Source organism: Sceloporus occidentalis, unplaced genomic scaffold (assembly GCF_023333645.1).
Source record: "Sceloporus occidentalis isolate IW3139 unplaced genomic scaffold, rSceOcc1.0.p SCAF_2, whole genome shotgun sequence".
NCBI classification, from domain to species: domain Eukaryota; kingdom Metazoa; phylum Chordata; class Lepidosauria; order Squamata; family Phrynosomatidae; genus Sceloporus; species Sceloporus occidentalis.
In genome coordinates, this window is record NW_028316982.1 from 6,281,709 (window position 1) to 6,298,227 (window position 16,519).

General features: G+C 43.4%; 1 protein-coding gene and 1 long non-coding RNA gene across 2 annotated transcripts in view; one reads left to right on the plus strand and one right to left on the minus strand.

The window, feature by feature from the left end:
• LPP (LIM domain containing preferred translocation partner in lipoma) overlaps positions 1–16,519 on the plus strand; it is a 319,004-nt gene that overhangs the window by 138,474 nt on the left and 164,011 nt on the right. Inside the window, exon 5 of the mRNA XM_089508677.1 lies at positions 4,016–4,219. Coding sequence (XP_089364803.1) covers positions 4,027–4,219 — 193 coding nt within the window. The 5' untranslated portion in view covers positions 4,016–4,026. The remainder of the gene's footprint in view (positions 1–4,015; positions 4,220–16,519) is intronic.
• LOC149317923 (uncharacterized) overlaps positions 16,227–16,519 on the minus strand; it is a 39,421-nt gene continuing 39,128 nt past the window's right edge. The window contains exon 3 of the long non-coding RNA XR_016279947.1: positions 16,227–16,316. This is a non-coding gene — a long non-coding RNA (uncharacterized LOC149317923). The remainder of the gene's footprint in view (positions 16,317–16,519) is intronic.

The following is a 16,519-nucleotide window of genomic DNA, read 5'->3' on the forward strand; positions in this document are numbered from 1 at the left end:
TACTCTACTATAAGTCGCCCTCATGTATAAGTTGAGGGCAGGTTTGGGGGCTAAAATTATGGATTTTGATATGACCCTTGGCTATGTCGAGGGTGAACCCTAGAGGCATGTAGCAAAGAATGTGAAGGACGAAGCAAAGGAACGTGATGCGAAAGAACTTAAACAGTTCCAGCAGGCATAACTGTTTGTGCTCATGCTGCATTACTTCCCCCCAAAAATTCTAGAGCCCTCCGGAGCAACACCAGGTGGCTCTTCACACACATGCCCCACTGTGCCATCCAGTGCTGCCACCATGAGTCACTCCCTGTGAAGTCAGAACAAGGTGCCTGGCCATGTGATTGATGCTGGATACTTTGCTTATGGCCTCAGAGGGAGCATTTCACAGTGGCAGCAGCAAGCATCACAACACGACTCATGTGCAAAGAGCCAGCTGTTGTCACTCTGGAGTGCCCAAGTAATGAGGGGATGTCAGGGCAGCTCTGGGGACAGAACACTCTGGGCTGCTCCTGGAGTATTCTGGCCCATGCCAGACACCACCCAAGAGAATGAACCTGTTCCCATATGCCTCTCCTGGTTCCTGTTGCACATCCTGGGACAATTGTCTTGTAGAAGGAGTTACAAGGTCCTCCTCCTGCAACATTCCACCCTCCAAAAATGAACAGCTGGGGGTTTGCTGTTATATACTTTCAGTTCAACTCTGCCGTTTGGTAACATTATCACAGGGATTTCTTGCAAGATTTCATCACAGCAGGCTTCCTATTGTCTTACTCTAAGGCTGAGAGAATGCGTATAGTTTAAGGTCAACCTAACAGGTTACCTATCAGGGTGAATATCTCATGATTACTTGTCAACTCAGGACCAAGGTGTCCAGCAATTGCTAATGTGTGGCATTCCCAGGTCCTCATCCTATCCTGATACCACTTACCAGCTCTCAAACTAAGGCTGCTGTTACACTGCAGAATTAATGCAGTTTGACACCGCTTTAACTGTCATGGCTCCATCCTATGGAATCCTGGGATTTTAGTCTGTTGTGACTCAAGGGCTCTCTGAGAGAAGGATCACTCACAAAATGACAAGTCTCAGATTTTCAATAGGCTGAGAGAGAGTGAATTGCCTAAGGGCATTCCACAGCTGAGAAGGCCTTCTCCCATGTCCCAACAGTGTATTCACCTCACAGAGGAGACACAGAGGAAGGTCTTCTGCAGAATACATATTCTGCTGGCACATACATGAGCTATCAAATCGGCATTTTTGGTCTCACAATTCCAGTCCCTCAAGACTTCTCTTCTCTACCCAAGCCTCCCCTAACCAGATAGATAAAGCATAATAATAATAATATTAATGTACCTTCACTTCACCACATGCCAGCCTGGGAACCATGTTGGGAAGGGCGTTGTTGTTGTTGTTGTTGTTGTTGTTGTTGTTGTTGTGAGCCTTCCAGTTGTTTCCAATTTATGCTGGCTCTAATATGAACCTATCATGGAGTTTTCTTTGTTCGGAGGAGGTTTGCCATTGCCTCCCCTGAGGCTGAGGGCATGTGACTTGCCCAGGGTCACCCAAAGAGTTTCATGACTAAGCAGGAATTCGAATTCTGGTCAGTTTGAGTGACATAGTCAACACTCAAACCACTACACCATGCTGGCTCTTTGGGAAAGGCTAATCTACTCCATACGTTCTTGAAAACTTGTGGTGTGAATCTGTGGAAATCTCTGCTACTTGATGTGGTAAAGTAGACAATAAATAACCATGCTGCCTTTGCAATCTCTGCCACAAGCACCACCACTGCCAACAAAATAATCCCTGTAATTTACACCATGTGTTGAAATCCTTTCTCTTGAGGTTTATTACATTCTTTGTTCATTGCAAGATGTATTTTGTTCTCCTCTGCACCAACAATTTCTTTGTCTTCCAGAGTATTTATTGTGGTCACTGCAGCAGCCCTATGCTATAAATAAAGTCAGATTTAAAAACATTTTAGTAATGATGTTTTGGTAGAAAAAAACCCGCAGCGTATCTGGGATCTCTGGACAATCTGTTTTTCTTGCAGTCTAAGCGAACAAGCCATAATCTTCAAAATCATGTAACATATCTGCTGCTGTTGTTGTTAACTGCCCTTGAGGCAACCTCAACTCATAGCAACCCTGTGGATGAGACATCTCTTTCTGTTGGCTTTCTTCACTGTCCAGCTCTCGCATCCATACATGGGGATGGGAATTACAGTGGCTTGAACAATCCTCACTTTGGTGTTCAGAGTTATATCTTAGCACTTTAGGATCTTGTCCAATTTTTTCATAGTACCCTTTCGCAATCCTAATTCTTTTCTGACTTCTTGGCTGCAGTCTCCATACTGTTCAATGTTTGATCCAAGATATGGGAAATATTTATTTAAAATTCCTCGTTAGCTAGGATGAATTCTTGTAAATCTTCCATGGCCATTATTTTTGATTGCTTAATGTTGAGCATTAATCCAGCCTTGGCGCTTTCCTCCTTGACCTTCTTCAGTAATTCTTCCAGGTCCTTGTTGATTTCAATTAGAAGTATTGTATCATCTACACATCTTAGGTTTTCAATGTTCCTTCTTCTTATCTTCACACCTCCTGCCTCCCTGCTGTACGTATGATACACGTATGATTATCTACATACATGTTAGATAAATAGGGTGATAGTATGCAGCCTTGCCTGACCCCTTTTTCAATTGGGAACCATTCTGTTTCTCCATATTCAGTTTTGATGGCAGCCTCTTGTTCTGAATACAGGCTATGCATCAGAACAGTTAGGTGTATTGGCATTCCTATTTGTTTGAGAGGATTCCATAGCTTTCTATGGTCTTCACAGTCAATGGCTTTGCTGTTGTCAATGAAGCACATATACATTTTCTTTTAGAATTCTCTAGTGCTCTCCATTATCCACTGTATGTTTGTTATGTGTCCCTTCCTTTCCTAAATTCAGCTTGCATCTCTCGATGTCTGTTGTCTGCCACTTAATCTCAGCAAGCATTTCCTCTAATTTTTGAGCACTGGCTGTAGATTTGAGCTTTAACCCAATTTTTAGCCTTAAAAATGGCCAGAATCCAGATAATGGATTATGTGTGTATAAGTTCCTCTATGGCTGCTGCCATGGCTCCATGGCATGGAATTCTGGGATTTATGGTTTGGTGGGGCACCATAACTTTCTGACAGGGAAGGCTGAATATCTCACAGAACTACAAATCCCACAGTTCCATAGCATAGAGTCATGGCAGTTAAAGTGGTGTCAAACTGCTTTATTTCTACCATACTCTACATATATGGTTGGACATTTTTGTCTGATGCAGGGAATCTCCATTCAGTTAAAGGCAATAGAAGTGGACTCACAGAGGCAGTGCTGTTGTGCATCAGGATGTGCATTCTTAATTGATTCACACCCTCCCATTATCATTGTTATTTGTTGTGTTGACTCTGCACTTATTGGGAAGTCATGGATTGAAATTTCATGTCTCCTAAGGACAGAGAACACCAGAATGCCATCATCTGAGCTTTGGATGGGTCCCATTGTTGTTGTTGTTGTTATTGTTGTTATTGTTGTTGCTGTTGGGTGCCTTCAAGTCATTTCTGACTTACGGCGACCCTAAGGCAACCCTATCACAGGGGTTTCTGTGGCTGGGAGTGTATGACCTGTTCCAGGTCACCCAGTTTGTTTCCATGGCTGATCATGGAGTTAAACCCTGGTCTTCAGAGTCAAAGTGCATCATGCTGACCCAAAACAGTGCATCATGCTGACTTTAATGGGGCCATTAGCTCAGAGATATAAGCCTCACCATTGTGATAGGAAAACTGATGGAAATGTTCCCAGTTAAGAATGGGAATAATGTGTTGGAAATGGAGCTCAAAACTGCAAGCATATATTTTGGGGCCATAGATGTGTTGTTTGGATATAATATTTTAAAATACAGAGAACAACAGCAAAAAATACCATAACCTCCCAACACATTTTTCCCATCTCAATAACTGTATTTTTACACATCCCTTCTTTTTAGAGACCTGAGAGATGTCTCATCCATCATGGTTGCCACCAAAGAACTCCAGCGAGCCCATCGGACATGTGACTGCAAGAATGGAGACCACTCATGCTTTTGGGACCCCAAGTGTCTCTGTGTCCACTCAGCAGACCCCCAAAAAGTTTGCACCAGTTGTGGCCCCCAAACCAAAGTACAATCCCTATAGACAAGTGGAAGGGGAAGGTAAGAATTATTTCTTTTTTCACGGCTTAAATCCTACTCTCTTGCTAATGATTCAACCTGGAAAGAACACAGTAAGATGGACATTAAAACAGTATGAAGATATGGTTTATTTTATGCGTGAGGGATGAAAAAAATATTGAAAAAATTAGCTGAAGAATATGTTTGAGGAAACCATGAGAAAGAAGATTCTGACAACAATCTTCGCTGTTTGGGAGTTGCTCCTAATGTTGAGGTGGAATCTCTTTTCCTGGAGCTTGCATCCATTGTTCCGCGTTGAAGTCTCTGGAGCAGCAGAAAACAAGCTTGCTCCCTCCTCAATATGACATCAAATACTGTATTTCAAATATTTAAACAGGACTATCATATCACCTCTTAACCTTCTCTTCTCCAGGCTAAACATCCCCAGCTCCCTGAGTCATTCCTCATAGGGCATGGTTTCCAGACCTTTCACCATTTTAGTCGCCCTCCTTTGGACACATGACTCCAGTTTCTCAATGTCCTTTTTGAATTGTGGCGCCCAGAACTGGACACAATATTCCAGGTGGGGCCTGACCAAAGCAGAATAGAGTGGCACTATTACTTCCCTTGATCTAGACACTATACTTCTATTGATGCAGCCTAAAATTGCATTGGCCTTTTTATCTGCTGCATCGCACTGTTGACCTATGTTCAACTTATGGTCTACTTGGACTCCTAAATCCCTTTCACATGTAGTCTTGTTCAGCCAGGTAGCCCCCATCCTATATCTGTGCATTTCATTTTTCCTCCCTAAGTGCAGTACCTTACATTTCTCCATGTTGAATTTCATTTTGTTAGCTTTGGCCCAGTTTTCTAGTCTATTCAGATCATTTTGAATGTTGATCCTGTCCTCTGGGGTATTAGCTATCCCCCCTAATTTGGTGTCATCTGAAAATTTGATAAGTATGCTCCCAATTCTGTCATCCAGGTCATTGATAAAGATGTTGAATAACACTGGGCCCATGACAGAGCCCTGTGGGACCCCACTGGTCACTTCTCTCCAGGATGAAAAGGTGCCATTGTTGAGCACCCTTTGGCTTTGGCCGGTCAACCAGTTACAAATCCACGTAACAGTTGCCTTATCTAGCCCACATTTCACTAGGTTGTTTGCAAGAATGTCATGGGAAACCTTGTCAAAGGCCTTACTGAAATCAAGATATACTATATCCACAGCATTCCCTTCATCTACCAAGCTGGTAATTTTATCAAAGAAAGAGATCAGATTTGTCTGGCATGACTTGTTTCTCTGAAACCCATGTTGACTTTTTGTGATTATGGCATTGCCTTCTAGATGTTCACAGACTCTCTGTTTAATGATCTGCTCCAGAATCTTTCCTGGGATTGATGTCAGACTAACTGGATGATAATTGTTGTTATCCTCTTTTTCCCCCTTTTTGAAGATGGGGACAACGTTTGCCCTCCTCCAGTCTGCTGGGATTTCTCCTGTTTTCCAGGAGTTTTCAAATATGATTCCCAATGGCTCCGATATTACATTTGCCAGTTCTTTTAGTACCCTTGGATGTAGTTCATCTGGTCCTGGAGACTTAAATTCATTTAGATTAACAAGGTATTCCTCTACTATTTCTTTACTTATTTACTTATTCATGCTCTCCACCTGGCTTCCAGGATTGATGTCCTGAATCTCTTCACTGGTGTAAATGTCCCTGACATATAGTGCTATTCCTCCTCCTTTCCTGTTTGGCCTGTTTCACTTGAAAAGGTTATACCTCTATTTCTACATTCCAATCGTGAGACTCATCCCACCAGGTTTCAGTGAGGCCTATTATATCATATTTGCTTTGTTGTGCTAGGAGTTGAAGTTCATCTTGCTTATTCCCCATGCTCTGTGCTTTAGTGTAGAGACATCTTAGACCATGTGTTCCCTTTCCTTGCTGCCTGTGCAAGTTCTTTTGCCTCCCACATTTGGGTCCTTGCACTGTTTGCCTTGTTCCCTCTTGTGTCAGTTTGACTATTTTCTCCAGCCTTTTTGCCTTCCAGATTACTGTCTCCCTCCCCCACATAACTCAGTTTAAAGCCCTCTTGATCAAATTCTTGAGACTATTGGCAAAGACATTTTTGCCAACTGGTGTGAGATGCAACCCATCCCTTGCCAGACGTCCCTCCTCATGGAACCGCAGCCCATGGTCCAAGAATCCAAACCGTTCTTGGCGGCACCATCTACGAAGCCAGTTATTTACATCCACTATTTTCTTCTCCCTTCCTGGACCATGCCCTTCAACTGGGAGAAGAGAGGAGATGACAACCTGTGCATCCATCTCTTTCAACTTCCTACCCAAAGCCTCATAATCCCTTATGATATTCTGAAGGCTGTGCCTTGCAGTATCATTGGTTCCCACATGAACCAAAAGAAAGGGGTAATGGTTAGTAGGCTTGACAAGTCTTGTCAGCCTCTCTGTCACATCACGGATCTTTGCCCCAGGGAGACAACACACCTCTCAAGACATCTTGTCAGGCCCACAAACCACTGGTTCAGTGTCTCTCAGCAAAGAGTCCCCCACGACCACCACTTGCCTCCTCCGAGGCTTAGCAGTGGCTGTTCCCTTTGGTGGAGCTCTCTGGGTCCCCTGCTTTGTCCCTGAGGTCTGTCCCTGCTGCGGTTTCTCATCATCCCTGATAGTAGAGAGAGACTGAAATCGATTCTGTAGCTGCAAGCTTACAGAATGTTCCTTGGTTTTCCTACTTCTGTGTGTGACACTCTTCCAAATATCTGCTTCTGTTGTGTGTGAAGTGACCTCCTCCTCCCCAGCAACTTTCTCTGTGTGTTTCCCGTCCAAGACTGCCTGGTCGGTTCTGGTCAGGAAAACCTCTTGCTCCCTATGACACTGAAGTATATTTTTCTTTTTCTTTTTAATGTTCTGTACCCCTCTATACCTTTATTCAGCTGTCCTGAGCCCTGACTAGGGCACTTGCAAGCCTCTCATTTAGAGGATGACCAAAAGTCAAGGTTCACTTGAATGCAAATAACACCACTGCCACCATCTACAATACTCTGGTTACTAAGTGGCCTAAAAGGGGAAAATAATATTTAAAAGTTAAATAATTAAATCCCTGTGATATTTGCTGGGATTTTCTGACTCTTTCCAGCATAATTATTTCTATATGTGTGTGTGCGCGCGCTCACACATATACGCCTATCTGAATAACTCTGACAGAAGCCATCTGGTTAGTTTTTCATAAAATTATATCTAGAGAAATGGTGGATTTCTGCCACTCCACCTGCCTTTTATTCTACATTAGCCTCTGCTGTTTTTTGGATTTGTAGGTTGCTTGGCCATTTATGTCCTGGTTTTTATTGGTGAAATGTTGAAGGGTACATTACAGACAGACAACGTGATGTAGTGGTTTGAGCATTGGATTGTGGCTCTGGAGAACAGAATTGCAATCCCTGCTTAGCTGTGGGAACCCATTGAGTCACCTTGGGCATGCCACACTGTCTCAGACTCAAAGGAAAGCAAAGGCAAATCCCCTCTGAACAAATTTTGCCAAGAAAACCCTGTGATAGGTTTCCAGATGCAGGCTCTGCTTCCAATTTACCACTGCACCACTGGTTAAGAGTTTAAGAGCCTTCGTGGCTCACCTGTGGATTACAGCAGCCTCCGCTTTGCATCCAACCCTGAAGCAGAGGAGTGGAAGTGAGTTTGAGAAATGACATCTGGCAGACCTTTGGAGAGCCTGTCTGCTGATGCTGATGATTCCTGCTCCTTTCTGACAGTGTGTGACAAAGATGGTCTTCACCCACTTTGCAGCTATTTTCAGCAAGAGATCAGAGAGGCAGGGAGAAGTAGCAGCAACAAGCACTGAGTATGTGCTGAATCATACAACAGAACAACAAGAGAAAATACCACCAGTGTCACAGATTCATGGCCACCATTCATAGAATCATAGAGTTGGAAGAGAACACAAGGGCCATCTAGTCTAACCCCATTCTGCCATGCAGGAACTCTCAGTCAAAGCATCCTCAACAGATGGCCATCCTGCCTCTGTTTAAAGACCTCTAGTGTCTCAACTTCATTCACCACCATGGGTCCTGTACTAGGAGAAAGGTGGGATACCAATTAAATAAATAAATGCAGTTCATGCCACCCCCTAACTGTAATATGAGAAACCACCGTTTCACTTAATTGTGATCAGGATGGGGAAGGCCTGTCTAGGCATCTGGAGGTCCTCCAGCGCTACTCTGTGGTCAACTTCTAGCAAAAGTTAATCATAGAGTCACACTGGAAGACCCCCAAATACCTAGAGAGGCATCCTCTCTAGGTATTTTCTAAATCCAACAGCATGATTTTATGGTATTCTATGGCAGTTTGTTATTATCCATGGTTTCATTTACAAATGGTAAGTCTGGGAACATATCCCCCAAGGATACAGGTGGCGACCTGTAAATAAATAAATGATATTCTAAAGGTGGATGGGATCCTTAAGGCCAAATAGTTCAGGTTCTCAGCCCTGCTTGATGCAGAAAATTCAGATTTTCTTCCTATCCACCTTCTTCACTGTCCAGCTTTCACAGCCATCCTACAAATGGAAAATAAGATGGTATGGACTATCCTAATTTTTGCTGTTCTTGCTGTGTGCCTTCAAAGAATTTCTGACTTATGGCAATCCAAAGGCAAACTTATCTTGGGTTTTCTTTGGCAAGGTTCAATGATATATCTGTATACTTCAGGATTTTGTCTTCTTCCTTCATAGCAGCCCTTCGAAAGCCCTAGTCCTCTGCTTCCACTTCTGTTGTCTATTTGATTTCTATACTGGCCATCAAGTGAGGACCCTGTATACAGCCAGTTCTTGGGTTGTTTGAAGTATTTGTTTGAGATGAACAAACTGTTGGCCGTTTAAAAAAAATCAGTCAGTTTCCTGCTTCATTTCTCGATCCTAGGCCAAAATTTCCTGCAATCTTTGATTCTGCTCTGTTTCCTACTTTTGCATTCCAGTCACCTATAATTAACAAGTGCTGTTTTGGTGCACAATCAATTTCCTCCCAGCATAGAATATTTCAAATTGCTTCTTCTTTTGCCTCTGTAATTGAGGCATAAACTTGGATTGGGGTGAGGCTATCAGTATGCTGATGACACTTAAATATATTTATCCATGCCTCAGCTAAGGAGCCAGAAGACCCCAAAGGCATCCCTTCCCACCACCAGCGATTGGTGAGAATGGGCTTCTGCCACCATCCCATAACCTTTCCAGGTATGACAATACTACTGCCTGGGTAGTAAAGGGAGGAAAATAGCTTTCATATCTGGACAGCAGACCCAGCAGACCTGGAAGGCAGTCCCTTCCCACCAGCACAACATCCACTCTAAAGTGTCACCTGGTGCATTTTGTATCCCCTGCACTCTGCAAGTGACAGCCCTGATGGCGATGTATCCAGCTATTTTCCTGTGGCTGGAGGCATTGCAAGGATGTCATCTGCAGAGAGCTTGGAAGGACCTCAGGAGGTCCCTGCAGATGTCTGTCTATCACAGCACATCCAAATGGAGGGAAACATCTGGTCACATCCACATTCATCCAACAACACAGGAAGTAGGGTTTCTCCTGTTTGGTTCCAAGCCATTATTTACAGCATCAAGAAATGAGCATAGTGCTTGTGAATCTTGAGTCTTCTGTTTTGTGACATTTATGCTGCAAGAGAAACATGTTTGGCAGAAGGAGCTTACTCATCTTCTGCATTCCACTATTGCAAAATAAAGCCGGCACAATTTAATAACACACAAAATCTAATTTCCTTCTCCGGTGGCTTGTGCCAGCAGTGGAGTCAAATGTGCAGCAAATGAAAGGCGGGTTGATTTGGGAGGGTGACAGTTCCTCTTAAGGGTGGGCTTTCCTTTCTCCAGACTTTTAAGCCAGGTCTGAGCAGCGCTTCGGAAATCTCCATTGATTTTTGACTAATTAATCACTCAGTCACTCACTCAATCATTCAATCAATGTATAGGCTTGCTGTAAGTTGGAAAGAACTTGAAGGCATGCAACAAGAACAAGAACAACAGTGCTGCCTTGGATCCTGTATTGGGAAAATGACAAGATATAAAATAAATACATACATACATATCCAGCACATACACACTTAAACACAGCATGCATACTCACCATTATACAAGTTTGGAAGTATCTCAAATGCCAAGGCTTCACCCAATGGATCCTGAAATTTATAGTTCAGGGAGGTACTTGGAATTCTGTGCTCTGCTCCCCTGGCTAAAAATCCTAAGTACTGCATGAAACTACAGGTCTCAGGATTTCAAAGGATTTCAAAGGATGGAGATATGGCAGAATGCTATAACTGTGCAACGCAGATAAAACAAGGGGGTTTTTTGAAGGGAGGAGAGGAAGTCGTTCTTGTTTCCAAAAGCCATGGGGGAAGCTGCCAAAGTTGTCCCCTCAATGTCACAAGGGTAGGGGGGTTGTCAGGGTTCTCTCTCTCTCTCTCTCTCTCTCTCTTTCTCTTTCTTTCTGCAAAAAAATAAATAAGTGAAATGGGTGAGTAGTGAGGAGACCCTTCTCAAGACAGTAGGGTTTTTCTGCAGCCCCCAGACCTTAGGAACATGCCCAGCCTTTCTTCTAGCTGCAGACCAGGCTGGTTGGGGGATTTTGGTAATTGTAGTTCAAAAAGTAATTTCTCCAAGTTATGAATATATTACGAGAAATTATTAATTCACCTGTGCTTTCTTGCACACTTGTGTGAATGTGTATGTGTGTGTGTCTGGGTTGTGTTTGAATGTAAATTCTGTCTTTGTATGTGTGTGTGTGTGGGGGGGGGGGCTCATTTAAGAGCCAGAAGTTTAATCTCTTTTTAAAGCGATCTAGGCTAGTGGCTTCCACCACATTATGATGCTATATTTACTCTGCCCACATCGCCAGAGCCACCTTTTGCCTGGTGATTCATCTGTGCAGTCTGCGAACCACAAGAGATTAATTTGGGCAAAAGAAAAGTGAAGAGAAATAGTTTGCAAGAGGGGATGGGGAGGGGGAATTCAAAACCCTGACAGGCTCGATAAAGCAAAAGAATCGTGTTTTTTAGAAAGAGCAATTGCCAGAACATCTCCCATCAACTATATTAAACTTGTTTTGAAAAATAAAAATATAAAATAAGGGAAAGGTTACTCTGTCTATATTTACCCGTGGTGTTTGTGCTTAATTAAAGGCACAGTATTCCATCCAAACACGTAATGTTAATGTCATAAAGTAGCAGCCTGCTCTCAGCCTTTTCAACACGCAAAAATAATTATTTTTGGTTGTTTTTCTTCTACTGCTCTACCTCCAACTTTTAAAGGTACATTGGATATATAAAGCACGCCATCACATAAATACAGGAGAGGGCAACTGAAATGGGTCAGGGAGCCTTTGGAACTTCTGGGGAGCAGACTGACCACCAAATACAGTGGATCCTCCACATTCACTGGACTATGGAAAAGCCACAAAAGCCACACACACAAAATCCACTATTTTTAAATAACTGCCTAGGAATCACTAGGTCCTCCAGCAGACCAGCACAACTCTATGGTCAACATCTGCCAGAGGCTGACCATAGAATCATGCTGGAGGACCTATAAATGCCTAGAAGAGTGTTATGTCTAGGAATTTCAAGGTCCTCTGATGCAACTATTTGACCAACTTATGGCAGAGTCACACCGGAGGACCTAGAGATTTCAAGAGTGAACATATTAATAAAATCTGTAAATAATAAAATCTGCAAAAGTCAAAGCCACAAATGTGGAGGGCCAGCAGTCTTCTCTCCCCTGCAAAAAAAAAACAAAAAACCATGGAAGTGGTCGGGCATTAGTTTCCATTTTTTAAAAGCAAGAATCACGTTCTTGCATAAAGAGAGGTGGACCCAATCTGCACTGCAGAAATTTGCAGTCTGACGCTGCTTTAACTGTCATGGCTCCATACTATGGAATTCTAGAGTCTTATCACATTACAAAAGTAAGATGAGACGCAGCGAGAAAGAAGCATCTTTCTGCTTGCTTCTCTGCATGATCTCTCCTGCCAGAGGGAAACAGTTGTAAAAGTGTCCCTTTTGCCAAGTGAATTTTCCAGAGTGACAAAAGGAAAGCGTCTACAACCCTCTTCCACATTTTTACAGTCTTTCCCCCTCTGACATCATGTGGCAAAGCAAGCAGAAAGCTGCTTGTCTTGCTGCAATCATGTCTTACTTTTGTAATGTGATAAGGATGCTAGTTTGTTGTGGCACCAGAGCTTTCTGACAGAGAAGGCTAAATCTCTCACAAAACTACAAATCCCAGGATTTTATAGCATTGAGCCATGGCAGTTAAAGCCAATGCAGATGCAGCCATAGCTACAAGATGTAGCTGCAACAGTATCCTGTCCTACACCCCTGACACCAACATTTGCAGCCACTCAAAACTTGGTTGGAAGCACAAGGATAGGCATCTATAGGGACTCATTGGGCTCCTCTGAAGCTCCCTGCAGATAATGCCATTGCCCTGTTCCCAGCTATAGCAAGGAGTAGGGTTACTGCATGGGGGCAGGGGCCATTTTTCTTTCTTGAGCCCATCAGGCGAGCCACACATTGGGTGAGCCATTTTACCTTGCCCAAAGTGACCTGATGTTACTTCTGGCCACCATTTTGGCTATGTTTTGACTCTGGCCTCCTCCTTTTTTGGTGTTTTGGCAAGGGTTGGGGGCCTTGCAGGGTTAGAAGAAAAATCCTTCTTTTTTAGGCAATTTCATCCCACTTGGGGGCAAAAAAATTGCTCCCAAATACCCTCATTTTAAAAAAAAATGGGGTAGAGTTGGGGGCTGGAGAGGTTTTCTTGGCACATGGGCCACACTTTGCCCACTTCTGAGTTATGGGAACATAACTAGAGGTGAATCCATACAGTAGAAATAATGCAGTTTGACACCACTTTTAACTGTTGTAGCTGCATCTTATGGAATCTGGGGATTTGTAGTTTTACAAGGTCTTTAACTTTCTTTGCCTGAGAGAGCCAACACTTCACAAATCCCAGGATTATGTAGAGCCATGGTAGTTAAAGTGGTGTCAAGCTGCATTATTTCTACAGTGTAATGCACCCTAGGTGCTTCTCTGCTGTTTCCCCAGCTCTTCACCACCCAGGAGAGCATTAGGTTTGGGGTCTGCAGGTGAGTAGAGGTGGGTCGAGGAGGAATATTTTGTTCATTGCATATTCAGTTGAGAATTTCAGCCTCTCTAATGACTATAAAAATATGTTGCAGTGGCTTAGTGACTATTGTCACCATAAATCACCAGCAGGATGCTGATCACATTTTCTAAAAATGTTAAACGGTGCAGAAACAGTCCCACAACATGTTTAAAAAGTGAATTTCCACACCCAGAGGACTGTAAGGAAGGCAAATCAGACTTATGGGGGTATAGAAAAAGTGCAGTCTAGGGAGTCTGGAGAGCCGGGGGGGGGGGGGGGGGAAGCAGATTTGCTGGGGACCACATTTGGCCCACTCATGTCTTAACATTCCTAGGAAGTGTGGCAAAGTGTGGCAATGTGTATGGAACAGCAATTCACACAAATAGCATGTGCTACCAGAACTCATGATACATTGGTTTTGAGTGTGTTTCATAGCTTAGAATCTAGAGGTGAAGAAAAATTATGGTGAACTTGGCATTTATTTGGGAGGAAGGAATGTAGCATTCCCATGCCTCCAAAGACCTGTTGCAGGGGAATGCATAACTTACCTAGAGCATTCAAGGATTTGCTTACAGGGCATTTGTGAGAAGTACAGTGTGCAGAAAACAATGCATGTGTTTTAAAATCTGTAGAGCTAAGACATGTATAGTTTTTTGTGGGTTTTTTGGGCTATGTGGCCATGTTCTAGCAGAGTTTTTTTCTGACATTTCACCAGCATCTGTGGCTGGCATATTCATTCTCTGAAGATGCCAGCCACAGATGCTGACAAAAGGTCAGAAAGAAACTCTGCTAGAACATGGCCACATAGCCCGAAAAACCCACAAAAAACTATGGATGCCGGCCATGAAAGCCTTCAACTAAGACATGTATGTTTGGAGGAAAAAACCAATATAAGCACTGGCTTTATTCACTGGGAGACAATGGTATAAATTGTGGATTGTTAATGTGCACAGGGAGAAAGGCATAAAGGTGTGTACAGATTTATGTGTGGATGGACAATGCAAAATCTTGCATCTTGATGGGAAGCAAGGATGGGACGATAATGTACATGGGTTTTGGAGAAAATCAGCAAGATACAAATGGAGAGATTTTCACATCCCTGTTGGAATCACACCCCTAGAGATTTAGACATCTACAGAAAGTAGTAGAAAATTCTTAGAATGAGACACCTGACGTTGTACACAAAGAAGTGACTTTTCCATGCCTTGGGTGTTATTTTTAAGATACATAGGAGGCTTCATGAACTTTCACTAAACTTTATTTGGAGTAGGGAAGCCCCTTAAAAGAAGGAGGGGAGGGACAAACGCAACCACACACAACACAGTATGTGTTGGACATAGATATTCTGGTATCACTCCCTAGTGGCACAGTTGATAACTCACAATGGGGTTGTTCCCACTAGGTGAAACCCCGCGTTCTGAAACGAATCCAAGGAGTGGCGTTCCTATTAGGATCCGATTTAAACCTAGAACGGTTCTAGAGCAACCCGCAATCGTCCCCACTACAAATCGAATCATAGAGCGGGATAAAAATTTAAATCAAATTTTCCTCATTTAACGCGTGTTAAAAAAACACTAGGGTCCGACCTACGTTTTTCCATTGATTCGAGTTAGGAACCGGAGTATTTAAATAGGAACGACAACCTTTGAAATCGGGTTAGATGGATGGGAGGAGCCGAGTGCGATGGGGCTGGCCTTGGGGGAGTTGCCCTTTCTGTCCCCATCCGTCGTGGCTGTGGCCATTTTTGCTTCCCTCACCCCTTTGTCTGCTGTGGTCTTTCAATAAGAGATAAGGATTATTTTTATTTTTTATTTTAATGGTTTACAGGCGCTTAATCTCTTCAGCGCTTTAAGCGCCTGAAGTCCCGGCTGCTCAAGCGCCTGCATCTGCCGGTGGATTGCAACCTCCCCTCTGTGTGGGGAGAGCCCATTTCTAACGGAGGAGAGGCAGGAAGGGAAGGCTCCTCTCGAAGAGGCATTCCCTGCCCGCTTGGGCTCTGATCTCGCCCAGACAGGGAAGGGAAGGCTCCTCGCGAGGAGGCATCTGATCTCGCCCAGGCAGGGAAGGGAAGGCTCCTCGCGAGGAGGCATCTGATCTTGCCCAGACAGGGAAGGGAAGGCTCCTCGCGAGGAAGCATCTGATCTCGCCCAGACAGGGAAGGGAAGGCTCCTCGCGAGGAGGCATCTGATCTCGCCCAGGCAGGGAAGGGCTCTGATCAATGGGGGGGGGGGGATAGAGCCTTTCTCCCTCCATTTCTCAAATGGAATCTGCCTTCTCCTCCAACCCTGGAAAGAGAATCTTTGGGAAGAGTGCTCCCTCCCTGCTTTTCCAGCAGCCTCCCCCATTGATCTCTGTGCTCTCTGAAGGGATTCTCCCTGGCTGTCTTGGGAGACATGAAGAGGGGATGCTGTCATGGAAAACCTATCCCATAGTTCCTCAGGAAAGAGCTTGGGTTTCCTAAATTCGCTTTCCTAAATTCGCTAAATTCACAAACAGTCAATGAAATGGAAACGATGCCAAAAGATAAATCGCTTCCAAATATTCCGGATTAACATTACGTCATTCTGACGTACTATTGATTGACAGCTCCAAATAAGGTATGGAGGAGAAGAATCGCTGTATTTAAACACCGATTTCATGCCAAGTAGGAACGCTTGCAGGTAAAAACTTCGATTTAAATAACCAGATGGGAACGATGAACAAAGCGATTCGGATAGCGGGATAAGAACAGTGTTATTTTGAATCGATTTTATTAAAAACGTTGTATTTTAAATCGTTTCAAATCTTAAGTGGGAACAACCCCAATCTCAAAGCCATCAAAATGTGGGTAGAATGACATATTTACTTACCAGGATAATGATAGTCTCAGTGGGCTTCGTCTGGCTCCAAACATGGTTTTTGTGATGCTTGAACACTCTAGCATCTCCAGACATCTTTTTCTGTAATTTAAAGGCATATTTTAAATTTTGCAATTATGTCACAATGATTATCATTATCTTAATTTATATACAGGAATTATGATTTATGACTAACATTAGTACAAAACAACAACAACAGTCTTACTAAGGATTCTGTATGGTGTAGTATTCTGTGGAGAGCCAAGAAGATAAACAAATGGATCAAGCCAGAAATCTCCCTGGAA